This window comes from Octodon degus, unplaced genomic scaffold (assembly GCF_000260255.1).
Source record: "Octodon degus isolate 3935 unplaced genomic scaffold, OctDeg1.0 scaffold00049, whole genome shotgun sequence".
In the NCBI taxonomy this organism is placed as follows: domain Eukaryota; kingdom Metazoa; phylum Chordata; class Mammalia; order Rodentia; family Octodontidae; genus Octodon; species Octodon degus.
In genome coordinates this window covers 1,730,747-1,753,299 of record NW_004524625.1, presented here as the reverse complement: position 1 = coordinate 1,753,299, position 22,553 = coordinate 1,730,747, and the positions used below count along the sequence as shown (strand labels likewise).

At 52.3% G+C, this 22,553-nt stretch overlaps 1 protein-coding gene across 3 annotated transcripts in view; it reads right to left on the bottom strand.

The window, feature by feature from the left end:
* Nucleotides 1–22,553, bottom strand: part of Arrb1 (arrestin beta 1) — an 80,187-nt gene that overhangs the window by 41,495 nt on the left and 16,139 nt on the right. Inside the window, exon 1 of one of the 3 annotated variants that reach the window (XM_023716618.1) lies at nt 2,010–2,031. The exons of the other annotated variants lie outside the window; for them this stretch is intronic. Coding sequence (XP_023572386.1) covers nt 2,010–2,014 — 5 coding nt within the window. The 5' untranslated portion in view covers nt 2,015–2,031. Of the gene's footprint in view, nt 1–2,009; nt 2,032–22,553 lie in introns of those variants that run through there. 3 annotated transcript variants of the gene reach the window in all.

The following is a 22,553-nucleotide window of genomic DNA, read 5'->3' as shown; positions in this document are numbered from 1 at the left end:
AGTTACCCAACCCACAGGAGGCAGCGCCAGCCCGCCACCCGCAGTGCCTGCCAATCCTCCTGCCCATGCTGATCCCTGAGCTCTCAGCAGGTAACCACCAAGGCCAGAGGCCCTCGGAGGGAGGAACATCTGGGGCAGCTCCCGACCTGCTCCCCAAACCACATCCTGGAGTTGGCAATAAACGTACCCAGGCCCCTCAAGCCTTCCACCTTCTCCTCACTTCTCCGGCCTCTTCCTAACTTCCACAGAGTGACACTCCCAGAAGCGCCGTGGTTGGGCAGGGCCCCGGCCTCATGGGCCCTGAAGTCCAGCTGGGGGAAGATGCCAGGAATCACGATTCATTTGGCACAGCCAGGGGCAGAGAAGCTGTTCCCTCCATGCCACTGTTCGGTGGCGCTCTCAGCGCACCTGGACGTGGGCTTCCGGGGGAAGCTGCGCGCAGGTGAGCTTCCGGAACACACTTCCCTAGGGCTGAGACAGCACCTCCTTTAACACTCCCACTGCCTACACTCAGATTTGCACCCTACTCCTGACTGACAGGCACTGTTGGTGTCCTGACTGTGGAGGTTCTGGGCAGCAGGGCTGAGCAGTCACAGGTCACATCCCTGAAAGTGAAAGTGAGGGGGCTCTGTTCTTAGCTTGGAGCCTCTCCCTCTCCCTCCCTCCCTCTCTCCGTCTCTGTGTCTGTCTGTCTATTTGTCTATCTATCCATTCCTGGAGATTGGAGATTGAACTCCAGGGCCTTTGCACTGAGTTACATCACCAATCATTTATTTATTTATTTATTTATTTATTTATTTATTTTTAATCTTTTATTTTGAGACAGGCTCTTTCCAAGTTGCTAAATTGTCCAAGCTGGGCTTGCAGCTGTAATGCTCCCCCCTTAACCTCCCAAAGTGCTGGGATTACAGGCCTGTGCCACCAAGCCACGTTTCAGAACAGCAGGGAGCACAGTGGGCCCGGCTGAGATGGGGCCTGGCTGAGATGGCCCTCTGTGTGCAGAAGGATGGGTGATTCCTGTACTGCCTGGCAGCCAATCCCCACTTCCAAGCTTTGCACCCTCCTCTCATCCTCACCATGGAAACAAGCTCCTATGTTCTGCTGGCTCCAGACCTAGCAGAAGGGGCCAGCGAGGGCTGAGGATACAGCTCAGAGGTACAGCGCTTGCCTGGCAGGTCCTGAGTTGATTCCCAAGAAAAATACACTTCATTGTGCCAGGTGTGGTGGCGCATGCCAGTTATCCCAGCACTTGGGAAGCTGATGCAGGAGGATCCCAACAAATTCAGGGCCATCCTGGGCTACAAAGTGAACTGAAGGCCAGCTGGAACTGCATAGCAAGACCCTGTCTCAAAATGACAAAGAAAAGGGGGGCAGGCAGCAAGAGGGGAGAGCAGCACACAGCCACCACCCGGAGGCCACAGAGTCCCTCGCTCCTCTGAGCCCCTGGAACCTCACCCTCTTTCCCCTGCTGGAAATGTGCTCTCCCCTTCTCTGAAAGTGTCAGCTGGCCTCTCCCATCTCCTTTCTCCTCCCCTGGTGTTCCCCAGGGAGCGGTGAGCTCAGGCTTTCCCATCAGCCATCCCAGGAATGCTGGGAAAATGCTCGTGGCTAGGAGCTGCAGGAGGCTGCCCCGGGGAGGGAGGAGAAGGCTGTCCTGGTGCAGAGCTCAGTCCTGTGCTTCCTCCAAGCCCTGGGCAGCTAAGAGCACAGACTGCCTATGCATGCCACACCTCTGAAGAAGGTGAGCTGAGCTCAGTTCCTGGCACAGGAAGGGGGGGGGGTTACACATGAGGAGGCCGAGGCCTAGAGAGAGGAGGGAAGGGCGGGGGATATAGCTCAGCAGCCAGCGGCCCAGCTCCTGCCTGGCATGCATGAGGTCCTCAGTTCAATTCCCAGTACCAAAAAAAAGGAGGGGAGGGTGCACAAGGACCTGTCCTAAGGCCATCTTGTCTCCTTATCACACACAGCACGGTATGTGTGGAAGCAGAGTAACACTGCGACCATGGTACCTCATATGGTGGATGGGATTTTGCAGAAGTGACTACATCAAAGACCCTGTGACAGCGACACTGTCCTGCATTCTCCAGGTGTGCCGAAGCAGCTGCCAGGGTCCTCATGAAAAGGAAGGAGGGACCCAGAGAGAAAGGACAATGTAATGACAGATAAAATGCTCTGAGAGACTGGAAGATTTTATGCTGCTGGGTTTGAAGGTGGAGGAGGTACAAAGAGCAAGAGAATGCAGGGAGCCCTAGAGCTGGGAAAGGATTCTCCTTGGGGGCTGCGGACGGAAGACGGCCCTGCTGGCCCATCCCGGGACTCCTGACTTCCAGAACTATAAAAGAACAGATCTGCGCTATTATGGTACTTTGTCATAGGAGCAACCAAGATTAGGTGGTGTTAGGGTTTGTGTCTAGGTGTCCCCCCAAAGCCTCATGCAGTCACAGGGCTGCTTTTAGAGTTTGTGATTAATTCATGGTCCAACGCAGGGATTACGGTGTGAGTGCTGCACTCCCCTTGGGCTGGGTAATCTGCATTACAGCATAAGGAGGGGAGAGAGGCCCGCTAGCTGCAGCTGCTGCTGCTCCCTTTGCTCTGTGCTGTCCTCCGCTGTCGTGAGCTGCTGCCCTCTGCCATATATAGAGCCAGCAGTAGGGACTGAAACCTCCATTGACTGTGCACTAAATAAACCTTCCCTTCCCTTCTTTTTGGTGTCAGGTATTTTGTCCCAGCAACAAGAGAAAAGTAACTGAAACAGGTGGGTAATTCATTCCCATTTTTGCAGGGGAGGAAACTGAGGCTTGGAGTAGGGACAGGACTTCCTCAAGTCCCGAACAATCCCCTCCACAGCACCCTGGCTTCCGAGGAAACTTTTGTGGGCTCTGAAAGCTGGCAGCCCTCAGTCAGGGCTTTAAGGCAGCTTTAGGAGGAGGCCCAGGCCTGCTGCCTTAGAGCAGGGACCTGGAAAAAGCAAAGCTTCGTGGCTTCAAGGAGATGGCTGCCATGTGTACCCTGCCAGAGTCCCTTACCGAGTCCTGCCATGTCCTGGGTGCGATGTGAGGAAAAGGCCTCGCATGCAGCTGGGCTTGGCTTGAGTGTCTGCAGGATTAACTGAGATTAAACAAAGCTCCCATTATCTCACTTTGATCCTGATAAAATCCCTGGAAAGAAAGTTCCTTATCCTTCTGCATTACAGGTAAGGAACGTGGGTCCCAAGGACTTGCAAATGGCCCAAGTTCTCCCAGCTAAGAGGCAACAGAACCCAGTGATTATAATGATCGACAGAAGACTGAGGGCACCCGAATGCTAATGCCCCCTATCAGTTATTCTAGACTCAGACCTGATCAAGCCTTTCCTCTGCACCAGAACTCACCCCCACCCTACCTCTTGCACTACAACCCCCACCTGCGTAAGAACTCTTAACCCCCACCACAAGCCCTCCTTGCCTGCCCTCATGCACTCTTCAGGCCTCCCTGCCCCACACATCCTGCAGCCACACTGATCCTGACCAGATCTCTGGAGCCACCAAACTCCTTCCTACTTTGGGATCTCCCACAGCGCTCCAGCCCCGCCTGCTCTAGGGCCACATGCACTCCAGGTGAGGAAGCCACAGGTCCCGGCCTCCAGGGGCTGAGGTCAACCCTAGATGACTGGACATCTGAAAGGCCAGGCTGAGAGGGCCTGTTTCAGCTTAGATCTAAAATGTCCACAGAAAGTCTCCTGATGGCAGCTAAACCCTGGCCCAAGTGCAGGCCACTGGGGGAGTGATCTGTGAGGAGACTCCCCGGCTCACCTCACTGCCCTCTGCTACCAGACCGCCATGACACGAGCGGCTGTGCTCCGCCAGGCCCCTCCACCAGGCCCCTCCACCAGGCCCTTCCTCCCTTGGAGCCTACCAAGCATGGGCTGAATGCTGGGAAAGGTGCACCAAAACAGACCTCCTAGAGCCAGGTATGGTGGCACACGGCCATAATCCCAGCACTCAGGAGGCTGATGCAGGAGGATCACAGCAAACTCAAGGCCAGCCTGGCTATACAGTGAATTTGAGGCCACCTTGGGCTACACTGCAAGACCCTGGATCCAATTTTTTTTTCCTTTGGTATTTTAGGGAAGGGTCTACAGGGTATTCAGGGTCTAACTACTAGATCGGACTCATACTGGTCCACCTGTTTACAGCCTCCCAAGAGCTGGGATTATAGGTGCACACCACCATGCCCAGTCTCAGTTGCCATGTCAGCGCGTTCCAGGGGGTGGGGCTGGCACGGCAGGCCTGGGGATCAAACCCCCTGCCCGTGCACTTGCTTGCAGGTGCTTTAATCCACTGAGCTATTTGGCCACCCTCCCAAAATATTTTAAAATAAAAATAATAATAATAATAAGCCTCTGATCCTTTAAACTGCAGGTATCATATTTTGTCCCAGCAGTTAGAAATTCCTAACATATGGCACAAGTAAGCTGGTCTTTTCCTACGTAGCAAAGGCAACAGCAGACTAGATGGGGCACGTGTAGCATCCATCCAAACTCCTAGAATATAATTCCTTTTAGAAATGCAAACCCCAAATGGAGCTGAGGGGGGCCTCATAGATTGTCACGGTCCCCCACCAAGGCCCAGAGAAGGGTAGCACTGGCCCCTAGTTCCACTGTATGGCATACAAAACTCCACGCAGGGTGGTGGTGAAGGCTCTGGGGTCTGCCGCCCTCTAGCTAGGCAGTGCTCGGCAGGGACCAGAGCTCCCTGATCCACATCCCTAGGCCGGGAAGCACAGCACACCTTTGTACAGTAGCTCTCTGCAGTATCCGTGTGCTGCGAAGCCTGTGATAAACGGAAGCTGCTATGACCACCAAGGGCTGCCTGAGCCCAGGGTGTTGAGTCTCCGGTTCGCGCTGTGTCCACCCCTGTGGTGAAGGCTTACCATTTTATGTCACTTCAGCATCCATTTTGAATATAAATCAGACTTCCTTAACGCAGAAGCAGGGCTCAGTCACCCTGGACAGTCTTCTGTTCTGGGCCTCCTCCTCCCAGTGTGATGGATCAGGGACCTGCCTTGCACAACCACATCGGGTTCCTGTGGGACAGCCAGACACAATCCAGTTGTCTCAGCCCCAGATCCCCACACTTGTGCAGATTACACATGTTGGCCCCATCAGCCTCGGGGTGCTCCACGGAACTGTACCTGCTTGCTCTAAATCCAACCTCAGGAAACCTACTCAGGCAACACCCTGGACCCCAGTACAGTCTGAGTCCCCGAGGCCCCTGACATGCGTGCTCTTGTTCCCTCCCTGCTGGCTAAGCATGCGTGTCTCACATGGCTTGTCCACCATGCTGGCTTTTGGAGGCCTACTGCCTTCTCTCTGAGATCCTCAAGTGATAAAGCACTCCTGCTGTTTCACATTTGTTGTACCACCTCTTCTATGCCTCACCTGACCCAAAGCCCAAAGCTCACTCTCCCAGTCCGGACTGTCTTGAAAGAAGAAATTGGACCTAAGTCCAACAAGAGCCACAAGAGACCTGTCAATACAGACAAGCTTCCTGTGACAGCCACCTGATCACAGATCAGATGCTTAAGCGTTGGGCCACATGCCAAGAGGGAGCTCAACTAGTCACAGTGGCAGGTGGCTGCAACCTCAGCTTCTCTGGAGGCTGAGGCAGGAGGGCTACCTCATGAATTCAAGACTGGCCTGGGCAACATAGCAAGACCCAGACTCCAAAGACAAAAAGTACTCTGTGAGAGGCAGACTATAAATATGCACAGCCACTACCCATGGAGTCCCAGTGGGGAAGACAGAGGGTTTATAGTTACTCTCCAAATAATTCTCAAGACGAAAGCAGAGGAAAGACACAACCTTGTTCCTCTTGATACAGCCCTCTGGGTGTCACATCTCCTGGAGGTGGGAGGAGAACACGCAGCTGCCTCTCACCACTGCTTCTAGGCCCCTGGCTTCTGGGCAGTTCTTGTTCTTCTCTGATCGCCTCTAGGAGAGGGACTATCAGCCTGTTATGGATTGTGTCTGGATGTACCCGCAGAGCCTCACGCAGGGAGGAAGGTTGGGTTTTTTGGAGGCAGCTGAATCTAGGGCTTGGCATTGTTTCATTGGCTAGTGGGGGTGGGGTGGGGGTGGGGGTGCTGTACCCGCCTTGGGGCTAGCAGCCTGCATACACTGTAAGGGAGGGAAGGAGGCTTGCTCCCCCTTCTGCCCGTGCTGCTTGTGCTGTCTCCTCCACCATGCACTGTTGTCCCTCAGCCTCACCACTCTGCCTTGGAGCTGGATGATTATAGACTGAAACCTCCACCAACTGCGAGCTAAATAAACCTTCTCCCTGTGAACTTCGGGCATCGGGTATTTTGTCTCAGTGTGGAGAGCAAAGGCACAGCTTCATTTCCCTCATGACTGAAGAAGATGTCGGCACTGGTCTCAGGGAGCAAGTCTGGGATAAAGAACTCCTAATCCAAAATGGAGCTCCCCACTTCCAAACTGACAGAAAGGCCAGAAGGGCCTATTCACCGAGCACCCCCAGTGGGAAGGGAGCACTGGGTCTTCAAGCTTCCCTGAGGCTGCAGAGCTTGCTCAGAGCACTGCCTGTCCTAGTTACTTTCCTCATTGCTGAGCCAAAATGCCCAACTCCCAAATACAGTTCAAGGATGGAAGGTTTATTTTGCCTCACAATTTGCAGACGTTTCATCCACAGTCAGCTGGCTCCAAGGCCGGGTGGTGTCACAGGGGAGAAAGAGTTCATGGTAAGCAGAAGGCAGGAAGGCAGCAAAGCAGCGAGAAAGCAAGCAGCAGCAGCAGGCGCTTTCTGTCTCTTATATTCCATCCAGGCCCCACGCTCTTAGGGCAAGTGGCACTCACAGCCATTATCCGCATTCCTATGCCAAACCAACAGTGGCCTAATTTAGTAATAACCCCCTGAATCGCAGCATCACACATTTAGATCCAGCTGCCTCTGAAAAGCCCCACCTATGAACGAAGGCTTTTGGAAGACAGCTACACACAAGCCGTAACAGTATCCCCTCAGCTACTCCAGGAGCTGGGGGCAAGCACCGGTGCCTGTCTACAGTAGAGCAGTCTTGGCCTTTGGAAGGGAAGGAAGCAAACCAGGAGGATGGGCCCAAGGCAGCCTCTGGCTCACCTTTAGCACCCATGATCCATCTCACCTCCCATCCGCCTCCCCAGGCACTTGTGAATCCATGTTAGTGGCTGTGGAAATACTACATCCTGGCACTGCTGCTTGCACCCAGACAGCGCCACCCCTCAGCCCAGATCACATCTACTGCATCCTGGAGCTCTGCTCCCCAGACACTTCCATGGGAAACCTTCAGTGACACCAACTAGCTCAGGTCCCCATGCTACCCTGGCACATACCCTGGAGGATGACACACTCTGCATCTTTAGCCAGCTGTATCTCACTGCAAGCCACAAGCCCCACAAAGGCAATGACACCATCTGGGTGGTGGCTGAGGCATCCCCCCATGGGTGTGTGCAGCAGAAGTTCACCCCACATTGCCCTGTGCCAGGCCCCGTGCTGAAAACTGTGTCTGGCATCATGTCTAACCAAGGCAAAGGGATTACTGCACTCCTGAATAGCTGAGGACATGAGACAGAGAGGGAAAGTGACTTCCCCAAGGATCCCAAGCTAACAGGGAATTCAGCTAGGACTAGCATGCAGGATCAGCTGTATAACTTATGGGCCCAGTGCTAAATGAAAATGTGGGCGCCCTTATCCAGAAATCAAGATACAGACAGAAGAACATTAGCCAAGCAAGGGCCCCTTCTGAGCACAGACCCCATGAGACTGCCCAGGGCCCTCCATCCTGTGAAGCCGGGCCCCTCCCTCGGCACCCAACTCCAGCACTAACACCAGGCTGCTCCACTGAGATGCTCGGGGGCACAGTCCCATAAGTCAGCTGTTCACGCCCTCCAGCAGGCTCAGAATCACCTGGAAAGCTTGATAAAATCCCACCACAGAGCTCAGATTCAGGACGTATGAGGGGGGCTAGGAGCTTGCACTTCAGCTGCTGTGTTTTGGAAGGAGACACTGATGCCAATGCCCAGAGACACGGGAATGGGGCTGCCAGGCCTCAGGATGCTCAGACCTCCGCGCAAAGAGCCAACCTTGGTAACTACACAGGTTACCTTGTTCCGATTTCCTAGTGGCCTGGCCAGATGGATCTATCACCCTTACTGCAGGGACTGCTGTTGCACACAGAAGCCAATACTCAGAGTCAGAGCCAGGAAATTATAGAGACCAGAAATGGGTCTGGCTCTGCCTTACACTCTGGCCTGAGCCTGTCTAACCACAGCTGGCCCTGACTGGGCCTGATCCATGATCTACTCACCCAGAAGAGCAGGAACAAACCTTTGAAAAGTATCTGCCCACCCCAGGTCCCCACGAGCCCCAGGGTCTCCCCCTTCCTTCGCGTCCATGCTCTGAGCCCAGGCCTACAGCACAAAGACCTGGGACCAGCCAAAGGGAACATCTCTTAGCACTATTCCAACCAGAGGAGGGGGTCCACCAAGATCAGAGTTTCTCTCGCTTCTATCCTTCCCTCCAGCCTTCCTCTGGTCACTTCCTCACATGTCCCGTGAGCACCAGGCCACCGCATGCTGCTTCAGAGTCTGTACAGACCGTTCTGCCCACAGAGAACGCCCTCACCCCTGGCCTGCTTAGCACTTACTCATCCTCCAAAGCCCAGTTCAGCGCTACCTCCTCTGGCAAGGGCTCCCTCAGGACCTCACCTGCCCTCACAGCTCCATCAGGCTGCGCTCTATTTCCCAGCTGCTTCTCCAATCACTCATCCCAACATTTACTGGGCTGGGACGTGGGTCCACTTCAACCTTGTTAACCTCTGCCAGGGAGGACAGGCAGAGAGAAGGCAGGACCTTGCTGGGGATTCATACTCAAATTCTGTATTACAAGCTAGTGCTGAAGGGGGAGCAGGCTTTCCAGTGTCCCCAAGCCGGGGGTGAAGATGCCTGATGAAGCAACCCCAAACTCCTACCAAGTGAATCCAAGACCTTCTCTGTGCCCTTAGCTGTGGACCCACTGGGAAACAGGCTCCAGGAAGAAAAGAATGAGCCCCGAGTCCCACCCAGAGCAGGACTCTCGAGTGGGCTGTGGCTGCCTCTCCCAAGTTCACGTTCCACTCAGTGGAAAAAGAATCCCAGGCAGAGATGACTGCTGCTGCTGCCTGCCCAAGGCAGGGACACGCTGGACAGGAGCCAGGCTGGCAGAGGAAAGTGGGAGGAAAGGGGGAGGAACAAGGAGGAGGAAAGAGCCAGACACGCAAACTCCTCAGCCACCTCCTTCCAACCAAAACAGAATCCCTAGCAGACTGACACCTGTGAGGAATGGAGAGAGAAGAACTGGGGCCTCTCAGAGGATGGGACAGTGACCTGGGGCTGGGATTTCTGGGAGCTCTGGGGTGCGGTAGGGAAAGCCCCACAGGCATTGAGCCCGCCCAGCTCTAACCGCAGGAGCTGAGGGGTCACAGAGAAAGAGAAACAGGCTCTGCCTGGCGACTCCTCTCCTGAAGAGCCTGCTCAGGTACCACTCAATTTCCAAAGCCTCAGACCTGACCTCTGGGCCAGGTTCCAACATAGGAATTAGCACAAACTAAAACAATAGTAATGATAATAATTATGGGGCAATGCTGGCCTGAGAGGGGGTGTTCAGGCATAGACTTTGGAATGTCCAGAGTGTCCTGGGAGACCCAAGGAGACCTAAGGACTGAGCAGTCTGACCTCCCAACATGCAGAGCTCGCCTGTGCAGGGGGTCCATGACAGAGTAGGCATGAAGGCCTTTTCCCTGGAAAGGCAGAAGAAGAAAAGGAGGAGAAGAAGAAAAGGAAGAGAAAGAGGAAGAGGAAGAAGAGGAGGAGAAGGAAGAGGAGGAGGAGGAAGAGGAGGAAGAGGAAGAGGAAGAAGGCAGACACAGGGGCTGGAAGTTGGATCCTGGCCTGCTGTGCCAGCCCTGCCCCTGGGGCATGCTGAGACTGCAAATGAGTCTGGGTGTGGTGGCGTGCACCTGTAATCCTAGCACTAGGGAGGCTGAAAACAGGAGGATCACTACAAGTCCGATCTGTGTAGTGAGAACCTGTAGACCCTGCACTAAATACAAAGAAGGAGGAGGAGGAGGAGGAGGAGGAGGAAGAGGAGGAGGAGGAGGAAGAAGAGGAGGAAGAGGAGAAGGACAGGCAGAGCTAGGGGGCCTGAGGAAGAGGGAAGCCCTATCTGCCTTCCTCCTTACAGACACACACAGACCCACATGAGTATGCACACACACTCAGCACAGGGGCCCGAAAGGCTTCCTGAGACCTGTTTGCTTATTGGTTTATTTTGGTTTTGGACTTGGTTTTTTTGAGACAAGTTCTCACTATGTAGTACAGGCTGCCCTTCACCTCACGATGACCCTCCTGCCTCAGCCTCCTGAGTGCTAGGATTACAGCTGTGCACCCTGGTTCTGGGGTTGGCTCTATGCCTTGGACAAATTCTTGACCTCGCTGGTCCCCGCATTCTCCCACTTGGGGACGGGGGAGCATGTGTCAGCGCTGTCATGCCTGTGCTCCTCTCAGAGGAGACACAAGGCACAGAACAGGCCTCCACAAAGGAAGAAGCAAGTCACTGGGCTGACTTGAATCTGTGCTGTCCTTCACAATCCTCCTCCAAGTTGCACGAAGCTGCTGGAATTTAGGAGCATTTCTTCAATCACCTTCTTACTTAGGGAAGCAGAATGCCGAGTGAAAGCTCCACTCACTAGAAGGCATCAACCAAAGAGCCTCTCCTTAGCCAGCCTGTGTCATATATAAAATGAGGGTGACAGCTCAGAGGATTAAAAGAGCACAGGTCTATCACCTAATATTACTATTATTAATATTCAACAAATATTCACAGAGTGCCTCTTGTGTGTCAGGCACTGTTGGCTGCTGCCAGACATATGTTGACACGGAATACTCGTGCAATGGCCCTGTCTACACGAGGCTGCTGGAAAGACACCAGCATGGGAGGACGCCATAAGGCACCTCCCACAGCCGGCCAGCAGCACCACAGCCCCCAAGATGGACGCAGTGAGTGCTGTGAAGTGTGCTGCTCCCACAGGGTAGCATGGAGACCGGCCAGCCTGGGGCGTGAGGGAAGTCATCCCCAAAGGGTTTTGTCTGAGCCAGGAGCTGAAGAAGAAGCATAACAACTCAGAAAGAGGCTGTGGGGGGATGGCGCACTGAAACCCAAGAGAACAGAGGCTGCCCTGGGAAGGCTGGTGGGAAGAAGTGGGAGTCACCGAAGATATCAGGGATTGGACAGGGGGAGCCCCACAGAGGCAGGAAACAGGCTCTGGGAACCAGGAGGCCTGGCCAGACATCTGGATTTTATTTGTCATCATGACACAGACAGGGTGTCCAGAGAGAACCGACACCCAACAGTCCTTCTTTCACAAGTTCATTTGGCTGCTGGATGGAGAATGGAAGGGCACAGAGGCTGGCATGGAAGCAGGGGGACCTGGTAGGTCTGCCGTTTATTAGGTAGGGAACCTCTCAGGACATCAGTCTTCTCCTCTGTAAAATGGGAAAAGCAACTGTTCGCTTGTACCTAGATGTACCCCCAAAGCCTCACACAGTCACAGGTGAGGTTTTGCGCAGGTGGCTGGATCTAGGGTGTCTGATGCTGGGATCAAAGATGTGATGCTGGGGTTCATGGAGTGACGCTGGGATTAAGGGTGTGTGTGCTAGCTGCCTGTTATAGTTTGTGTCTAGTTGTCTTCCCAAAGCCTCATTCAGTCATGGGGCAGCAGGCTTCTAGAGTTTGTGATTGACTCTCGATCCAAGGTGGGGATTGCTGATATGAGTGCTGCTAGGATTAGGGGTGTGAGTGCTACACTGGCCCCAGGACAGATAGACTGACTGAATGCAATATAAGTAGCCCACTGCTACTGCTGCTGCTGCTGCTGCTTCTCCCTTTTTGCTCTTGCTGTTTTGCTGTTTTCTGCAGCCATGAGTTGCTGCCCTCTGCCATGTGCGACTCTGCCTCGGAGCCAGCCGAGTATGGACTGAAATCTCCAAAAACTAAATAAACCTTTCCTTCCTTTATTCTGGGTGTCAGGCATTTTGTCCTAGCAATGAGAGAGTAACTGAGGCACTGCCTTAAGGCCAGGTAGCCTGATTCAAATATAAGAGACAGAAAGAGGGCTGCTGTGGTGGTCACTTGTCACTTGCTGCCTCTGCTTCCTTATGACTTCTCTGCTTCGCTGCCCTCCTGCCTCATGCCTGCCATGGACCGTTTCTCCTCTGTGATGCCCATCTGCCATGCCACACTGCCTTGGAGCCAGCAACTATGGACTGAAACCTCCACAAACTATAAGCCAAATAAACCCTTTCTCCTTTAACTTTGAGTGTCGGGGATTTTGTCTCAACAATGAGAAAAGTAACTAAAACAGCAACAGAACCGACCTCCTTGGCTTACTGTGAAGATTATATGAGGAGTTCTGGGTACATAAAGAACGGGGAGCAACAGTTAGTCCCCAGAAAGTGCTGTATGTTCAAGCTGATTGTATTCATTTATACATACTAAAGAAATGATCGCTGAAAGTATAGCCTTTGATTGTATTCATTTAAAGGAGTGAAAGTGGCTCCTGTAATGGAGCCAGCAATCGGGGGAGGGGTCCAGCAATATCATCCAAGGTGTCATGGTTCAGATCTAGAATGCTCCACGCCCCCACACCCACATAGTTTCATGTGTTTAAAAGGCAAAAGATTTATATGATCTGAAGAGAAACCAGTGCATCTCGTGTGTTTAAAGATGGGGCTTTTAGAAAGTAATTGCATCTTGAGGGTGCTGTACTCACCAGTGGATTAATCCACTAACACATCCATAGCAGAAGGTGTTGTCAGGAGGGGGGCTGTGGTCAGAATAGGTAGGTCACTAGGGGTGGGACCAGAAGGTGCATCTTCCTGCCTGGCCCCTCTCTTCTCTCTCTTGGCTCCCTGGCCACCATAGACTGAGTGGAGTTCCCCCACCAGACCCTCCCACCATGCTTTTCCTTTCTTGTGGCCAGACTACCATGGCCAACATCTCCTCCCTTAAGCTGGTAGATTGTCCCAGCAAAAAGAAAGTGACTAGTACAACAGGACTGAGTACCCAGCCTCTCTAGCTCCTGTGCCTACACAGGGACAGAACCGCTCAGCTGAGCACGTCCCAAACCCTGACCCTCAGAAACCAGGAGCAATGATGAAGCAAATGTTCTGTGGGGCTAGTAAGCTTCTAGATGACATGTCACATAGCAAGAGATCAACACAACAGCCCACCCTGAGATTCGCCTGCCGGAAACCTCCTTACCTGCCTCTCTCTACCAAGAAGGGGTAGCCACTGACCAAGAGGAAGCAGAAAGGTGTGCAGGGGAGCTGGAGAAGGGGCAGGAGCCACATCTGGGATGTGCAGCCTCCAGGGCTGCACCTCAGGAAGCCATCCAGTAGCTTAGCAGAGCACCTCAGCACCATGGTACAAGGGCAAGAAACCTCAAAAGAATATAAGCCAAGCAAGAGCACAGCATGGTCGAACAAACTGTGGCGCATCCAGGGAGGGACCCTGGGAGGCCAGTGACAAATACAGAGGCTTTAAGTGAATGGCCTATGGAAGGAAATTGCAGCATTCAGAATCTTATAGAGCTTAATCAGAATTGTTTGGATACACAGGTACCTGCATGCAAACTCACACACAGCAAAAAAAGACAAGCAGCAAAAACTGTTTTAGGTGTTCTTTCTTTCTCTCTCTCTCTCTTTTTTTTTTTTTTTTTTAACCAGGGATTGAGCACAGGACCTTGCACCTGCCAGGAAGGTGCTTAAGCTGCTGAGCTATCTCCCCGGCCCTTAAATGGTCTTTCTAAAGGATGAGATTACAGACCATTGCTGTGATGGCCATGGTCTCCTCTGTCTGAATGGGAAGCGTTTCCTGTTGCTGCTGCTGTTTATAAAGCTACTGAAAAACAAATGTTAGTTCTTTTCAATGTACCTCAGAATGCTGGCTGTCTCCCCTCACTCCTGTGTCCTGGAAAACTTGCAGCCAGAAGGCTAACTCCGTGAGGGGCAGGCTCTTGCCCTCTCCGTTCAATGCTACGGCCCAGGGACAGGAGAGGCTCTCAGTGAGTGCCTGCTACGTGAGTGAATGAATGAAAGGCCCTTACCTGACTGTCCTGTGCGCAGCCTCAGGTAGGAACAAGGTCTGGCCCCACTCTATGACCTCTGAGCTCAGGACAGGGCCTGGTATCAGGGAGGAATTAGTAAAAACCCATGGTTTAATAAAGAGCTGAGTAAATAAATGAACACCCTCTCTAAAGAGGCCCTCCCTGACCACGTTATCAAGGCCTGAAGCCCGTGGAGTGTGAAGTTGGGTGAGGGGTGGGGAGAAGAGGTGTCCATCTTTGGGGCATTGAGAACCCCAAAGGCTCTGCCCACCTGATGCTGATGCCACCTGCCTCCTCAGACTCTCTGCTATGGCCATGCCCACTGGGTCAGTCCCCTCCTGGCACTACAAAAGAGGAATTCTGGAAGGTTTCAACTGCTGTGTATTCTCTCAAGATGTAGCTGTTTTTAGGAGCGAGAGAGGTCAAGCTCCTTCTGAGAAGTGGGCTTCTGAGTCCCCCAACTGAGGAACATTTCTGGGACATGTTGGGGAGCTTGGAGAGAAAGGCCAGCAGGTACAGTACAAGGGGGTGGGTGGAATGAGGGGTCAGAGGGAGAGAAATGCAGGCATTAGAGCCTGGGGGTGCTAGGTAGGGAGGATTAGGTACAGACCCCAGGAAGGCTTTGCTAGGCTTGCACAGGAGGGAGCTGGTGGTCAGGTGACAGTGCATGTGTGTTGGCTGTCAGAGCTGGGGGACAGCTAGAGCTGGCCAGAAGAGGGTGGCACTGGGGAGGTGAAAACACAGAAATATGGAGGAGTGACAGAGAGAGGAGGGGCAGCAGATGGAGGCAGTTTTTGTTTGTTTATTTGTTTTGCTCCAGGAGAGCTGAGGTCACATCGTGAGCCTGGATGACTGTGGAGGGGTGGGGAGAGGACAGGACAGGCCACCGATGGACGGCCATGCCCAAAGGAGGCAGAAGCCCAGGCTTAAAGGGCTAATGATCAGGCAGGAACCACTCCCCCATCCTCACCCCAATTCCTACCCTGGCCACCTACAATGCCACCCTCAAAAGACAGTCCAATTACCATAAATTAAACCACAACAGGCAGGAGGCTTCCAGCTCACCTCAGCACAAGCCAGCAACTCCAGGCCCTGCTAAGGTCCAGTAAAGCCTGAAACCCCTCCCCAAGCAGGCTGGGGTGCCCCAGCCACGGCAGGTCCCAACACTTTTCGGGCCTCCGGGAACCTCTGTGAGCCCTTCTGACCTCACCTTCTGACCTCAAGCCCCATGGCCCTCTGGCCTGACCCTACCAGTGCCCACATGTGCAGGAAAACCCCAGCCATATGCAGCCTGAAGTCTGGTAGTCAGAAAATGCTGGGAAGAACCTGGAGCTCAGCCAGCCCAAGCTTTTCCATAGCAGGTAGGGAGACCACGGCCCGGGGGTTGGCCTTATGTCCCTGCCTGTCTAGGGCACCAAGCCTGCTACACTTTCAAGTACCATGAAGAAGCCCTGTTGGGTCCCAAAGGGAAGCAGTGCCTGCTCAGAGGGCTCTGGAGCGGCAGGAGGTGACGAACACTTTTTGTTAACAGCTGAAGCTGCAGGTGTGGTGAGGAGGAGGCTGCGCAGGGCTGACTCCTCTAGCAGGATGTGAGGGAGCTCCGGAGAGCAGGCACTGAGTCATGGTGCAGCTGTGCCCCCAGAATCCTACCCAGGGCCTGAAACCGCGTGGGTGCTCAGCAAATGAACAAATAAATAAAAACGTGAATGAATGCTAGTAGCATCAGCTAAGGTGCACATCTTACTCGTGCCAAGCACTTTACAAATAGTAACTCATTTACTACTGATGAATGCTTTAAGGTTCCCGTAATAAAAGATTGAAACTTCCACAGTGAAAATGTCATTCCTGTTTTAGATACTAAACTAAAAGGAAGGGCATAAATAACCCGCCAAAGGCTATACAGCTCCGAGCCCTGGCCAGCTCATTCTGGAATGTCTATGGCTTGGCTGCGATCTGAGTGTGTCCTCCACAGGCTCCGTGTGGGAAGCAGGCCCCAGTGTGGCTGTGGGGAGAGGGGACGGGGTCTTCGAGAGGCGTGGCTGTCTGGGGACGTAGCTCAGGGGCAGAGCACCTGCTCAGCCTGTGCAAGGCCCTGAGTTGGATCCCCACCACCAGCAGCACCGAAAAAGGAGGGAGGCAGAGGGGAAAGGGAAGGGGAGGGAAGTGAGGGAGAAAGGAGGAGCGGGAGAAGGAGAGATGGGTGTAGTGGGAGGTAGTTAGGTCACCGCAGGCACTGCCATCACAGGGGATTAAGACAGCTCCCATGATACTGTGAGTTTCAGTCGAGTGGGTTGCTACAGAACAACAAGCCTAGCTCTGGAATCACCCTCTGTCTGCCTATCTCACCACATGACCTCTCAGACATGCTCCTGCCATGCTGCTATACACCATGGGGCCTTAATCAGAGCCCAGTACTTGCCAATGTCATGTTCCTGAGCCTCCAGAGCTATGGGTTCAATAAACCTCTTTTCTTTATATGGTATCCAGCCTTGGGCATTGTGTTACAGTAACAGAAAATGGACTAATTCAAGAACCTTGCTCTGAACCACTCTGCCTGACCACCCCATCCTGCCTCGTTGCCCTGCCCAGCCTCTCATGCCACATCACCCTTTCCCCAACAGCCTCTCCCTCCCACCTCCACTTCAACCACATCACCTCCTGACAAATGCTGACATTTGCATTATCAATTTTTAAAAATAAAGTATTGAGGCGAAATTCACATAGCATATAATTAGCCATTTAAAGTAAAGAATTTCTTGGGCCAGCATGATAGCTCAGTGGATTAAAGTGCCTGCTTAGACAGACACAGGGACTGGGGTTCAATCCCTGGCATGCCATGCCAGCCCCACCCACAGGGTGTGCTGAGACATCGATTGAGACTGGGCATGGTGGCACATGCCTGTAATCCCAGAGCTTGGGAGGCTGAAAACAGGAGGATCATACAAGTCCAATGTGTGTAGTGAGACCCTGGAGGCCCTGTACTAAATACTAAAATAAATAAATAAATACATAAATAAATAGCTAGGAAAAAAAAAAAAGAATGTCTTGGCACTTGGTGCCCTGATAAAGTCCTGCAAAACCCCTTCGATCAAGTGCTAACACATTCCATCACTCCCTTCGCCGTGAAGCAGTTTCTCCCTGTGCTTTCTCCCAGTGCCTGGCAATCACCAGCGTCTGCTTTCTGCTTGTGGGTTGTATTCCAGAAACTACACGTAGTATGAGAACCTGAAAGAGTAAATGAACTCTGAAAGGTACAACAGATACTGTGAAAGGGAAAGAATCTGTTCAAAGGGAAGGAAAACCTGGGATGAGGAAGAGGACAAAAGAAGAGAAAGGGGTAGCTTTACATAGAAATGCGGATAGCTTGCATAATTGCACTGCTGCTTTCTGCTGGTCTATTGAAAGAAGCTGTCAGTGCTTAGAATTTCTTTTATTTTTTTTCTTCTTTTTAATTTCTTACTACTTTTTTTAACCAATATTGCAGGTTTCTATCTGGTAATATAAACAACTAATTTGAAGATAACATTATACCCGTTGTCAAATTCTTATTACTTTATTTTTTTGTTTTAATTTATTTGTTTATTTATTTAGTGTGTGTGTGTGTGTGTGTGTGTGTGTGTGTGTGTGTGTAGCCAGCTCAGCCCACCAGCGGTCCCTGTGCTTAGCTTAGCTTGTGCTAAGTAGGTGCTTTAGACCACTGAGCCATCTCACCAGCCCTCCTATTACTTTGTTCAGTGAAATTTTGTGTTGTTGGGGGGGTTTACCTTTTTTTTTTTTTGGGCGGAATGAGGGATTGAACTCAACCCCTTGCACTTGCCAGGGAAGCACGTATTCCACTGAGCCATCTCCCTGCCACCCTCCTTTTTTTTTTTTTTTATCATTTTATATTCTTTAATATGGGGCAACCCTCTCAGGTCCTCCTTCTGTCCCTCTCTCAGATGGAAGCTCTCTTTTCCCCAATATATATTCTGGTCTTAAGCTAAATAAATAAATAAACAAACAAATAAATAGAAATTTCACATAAATTATCCCCTATAATACATGACCTTTTGTACCTGGCTTCTCTCATTTAGCGTAATCTTTTCGTGGTTCATTGACTTTATAACATGAGTCAGGACTTCTAACATTCTACAGCATGAACAGACCATAGTTGTTTATCCACACAGCCGCAATGGACATGTAGCCCCCTTGTTCCCAGTTTGAGGCTACCGTAGGCAGTCAGGTGCTGTCTGTTCCTCTTCACCCCGAGGCAAGACTGCTGTTTTGCTCTCATCCCCAGAAAACAGCACTGAGGTTCACTTGTGGTACAGGTGGCAACGTGGGTCAAAGCCTGCAGCTTCCCAAAGGACACTGTCCTCCCTATGTGGCATCCCACCAACACTCTCATCTCAGACACCGCCCCTCTTGGGCCTCAGTTTCCAAGCACTCTGCCCTTAGCAAGGTGCTGATAATGTCATGTAGAGGGTTTATACTGAACCCCAAACTCCACTCCAGCCTGAAGCCAGAGACCCAGGGTGGGGGTATAGTCCCACCCAGCCTAGGGGTTCCAGGATCCAGGGCCAGGGGCCAAGCACATCTGTCAAAGGTAGGTACAGGCAGCAGAATTCAGCTCCTCTCCTCTCTGCAAGGAGGAGATGGCCTCCAGCAGATGGCTCCAGAGACCTGCCCAGCAAGACTGTTAAGCCGGAAGGGCAGGGTTAGAAGTTATCTGAACTCACAACTCAGAGCCCTGCAGGGAGGAGGGCCATGGGAGTGGCTCAGTTACCGAGGGGTTCCCATGCTGATAGTGAGGTACCTCAATCACAAATGTACCAGAAAAGGCACTGTCAGGAGTCCCACCCCTGCCTGCTGTGTGAACAATCTTCCCTGAACAGGCTGAGCACCCTTACTTTGAAAATCCAAAATCCAAAATGCTCCAAAGTTCAAAACTTTCTGAGCAATGATACAAGTGGAAGATTATCTACCTGGCAATGCTAAGAGTCCTGCATAGATTTACCCTCAGACCATGAGTATAGGGCATATATGAAAAAACATAAATGAATGTCATGTTTAGTCTCATGCCCAAGATACTTCTTTATACATAAACGAATAATATTCCAAATTCTGAAACATTTCTGGTCCCAAGTATTTCGGATGAAGAGCCATCGATTGACCTGTGTAGAACTGACCTGGGGTAGGTCAGGGAGCTGACGTTATAGAGCCCTCGTGTTGAAGTTGCTTCCATTCAAGCACTTCTTTGTGTGAGATGGAGTAGTTATGACCGTGAGATCCAACAAGCCACCACCTTCTTCCTGCTGAGGGGACTGTCTTGCAGGTGCTTCTGGCATTCTGTCGCCACCATCTCCTCTGAACCCCTCCCCACATGACAAATACACTTCATGAAAAATCTCTTGCAGATTTCCCAATTTCTAGTCCCTTGTTTTAGTCTACACAGCTGCTATCTGGTTTCAAGTCCTGCCACCCCTGCAAGCTGTGTGGCCTCGGACAAACAGTTTAACTCTGCTCAGTTGCCATTGCTCAGCTGCAACTGGGGAGTGCACTTGGGCAGCCACAGGACTGAAAGGGATCGCACTGGCGCACACCTCCAAGGCTCAGTGGAGTCCAAGCGGAAGGAAGGTCTTTCTGCACCACCCTATTCCTCTACTCTGGGTTCCAAAGGCTGGATGAAGAGCCCAGCCCCTGGGCTGGCCCCTGGCCGTATGTAAATGTTTATGCCAAGCCCAGCCTCCCAAGGACAAGCCATTTGCTTGGCTAGTAATTAATTGCAGAAGGCCAGCCTGGGTAATAAACTCTGCTAGAGAAACATAAACAGTTTGCACACAGAGCTCCAAACCCATTGTGAGGCTGGGAGGCAGGGTCTGCTAGGGATGGAATGTTCTCCGGGTTCCTCCCAGTCAGAGGCAGACAGCGTTCAGAAGGTCAGAGAGGAAGGACCGCGGGAGATAATGTGAAAAACAGCTGCCGGCCTCACACAGCACGTATACCTTGTTCCAAGCCCAGCTAAACACTCGGTTTATCTGGCTCAGCTCTTTCCCCCTTTGACACATAAGGAAACTGAAGCCGGGAGAGGCACGGGCCTTACGTGCCCTGCTAGAAAGTGGACCAGGAAGGGAACCAGGCCTGACTTCAGAGGAGGAAGAGAAGACAGCCATTCGGTTAGCAAATACGTGTGCGTGCCTGTGGTGCCAGGCCCCGGAACCCGGCCACACAGTCCCTGCAGCCCTTGCATTCCAGTGGGGAGAAGCAGATGTCAGACCTCACAGACGATGATTTGATTACAGGGGCTGCCTGGGGCTCTGAAAAGAATTATACAGTTGTTTGTCTCGAGGAACACCACAAGGGCCACAGCGGGCTCTAGAACTCTGCAGGGCAGAGAACACACAGTAGGCCCCTGGCAGAGCATATAGTAGGTATGTAGCAGTCAATTGTTCAGCTAAAATGAGACAGTGTTTTCTTTGGGCCAGTGCAGTTCTTGCCTACCAATCTGAGGTATCTCAAAGGTACTTGCATGTGCCTAGGCTGGGGAAGGTCATGACAGCTGAGCAAAACTCAGCCTCTGCCCCAGGGAGCCCACAGCCAATGCGGAGTGAGGGGCAAACAACAGGTCAAAGTACAGGCAAGGGCAGGGTCAGCATTTATCAAGCACCTACTGTGTCAGGTGCTGTGTTAAGTTCTACAGGATCTGATTTAAGCCTTATCCTAACACTATAGTGGGGCTGGAGAGATGGCTCAGTGGTCTAAAGCACCTACTTGGAACAAGCTTGGCAAAGCACAGGGACCGCGGTTCGATCCTCCAGCACCACATGCCAGCCAGCCCCGCCCCCTCGTGGGCTGAGCTGGCCACACACACACACAATAAATAAATGTAATAAATACAAATAAATAAATATTTTTAAAAAAAACACTATAGGGTGGGAGAGAAGATATTATTGTCCCATTTTAAAGATAAGAGACCAAACAGGCATGAGGGCACGCACCGGTAATCCCAGCACTTGGGAGGCTGAGGCAGGAAGGTCATTGTGAGTTCAAGATCAGCCTGGGCTACAAAGTGAGCTCAAGGCCAGCCTTAACTGTATAGTGAGACCCTGTGTCAAAAAGATAAAGACAAACATAAATAAATAAAGATGAGGACATTGAGGTTCAGAAAGATTATATAACTGTCACAGACATGACAAACAGTGGGGTTGGGATTTGAAACCTAGTCTGACACCCAAATACAGGTTCATTCCTTGCACCCCACACCCACCCCAGTCTTCCCTCCCTCTCCTCCCTGAAGGCAGTGCTGGGGAAGGACAGGACACAAGGCACTGCAGCCACTGAACTACCCTCCCACCCCAACTGCAGCGGTTACAGCACACTCTGCTGGCCTGGCCTCCTTTCTGAGCAGAAGTCAGCTCAGCCTACCCCAGAAGCTTCTCTCAAGCACAACCCAGGATGACTCTTCCCTCAGCCCTAACAGCAGCAAAGGTCAGTCGAGACCTGCCACCCCCCAGGAGGTCCCAGATGGAGGCTAGCTGTACTCCACAGTTTACAATCCCATCACCCAGCCCCAGACACGGCCCCAGCAGGTAATAAGACAGCAGAACAAATCCCAGGGCAGTTCCTGCACCCACTTCCCTGAGTCCCCAGAGCTTTGCACCTAAGGGTAGGAAGAATGAGGCAAGGGAAGCCTTTTCCAGTCTCATTTACATAGACAGCAGCAGAGGCTACGGCCCAGCCTGGCCCAGAACTGGCTCCCCCAGATGCCTTTCAGGCCCTGCCCCAACAGGGAAGGATCCATACTGCTGCAGGACAAGGGCTCTTGGGGCCACGCAGCAGACAGGGCACTAACTACCCAGCACAACAGACCACCCCGGATCCTCCCTGCCACGCTAGTGGCCACACAGCTTATAGAGTTTGGAAACCCACTTCAAAACAAATAAGTAAATAAAAAATCAAAATATCTTCTTTTTTTTCAAATTTCACGAGGACGCAAGGACACGTGGTCAGGACAGAGGACGCCCCTGGAGCACGAAGGGACTGAAGCTGAAGGCGAATCTGCCTCGGGACTGGAGGAAGGGCCCAGAGGCGATCCTTGCACACCCGCCTTCACAAAGGCCCTGCCCCCAGCCCAACAGACAGAAGGAGCTCCAAGGTCTCTCCTTTGTGACGAAGGGTCTAAGTCTTCCTGTCTCCTGCCATGGCTTCAGAAGCAGCTGAGCTCATCCGTGTCCAGCACCTGCAGGCTGGGCCTGCTTCTCCCACATGCAGCGGCTCTAGTTTCTCAGTAATGCTGGAGCACATCCCAGAAGATCCTTCATGCCTGGGCTGGTAGGGTCAGCCCACACCTGTGCGGATCCTGGGGCCAGCAGGTGCCGCCTTACAAAGAACCTCCCTCAAAAA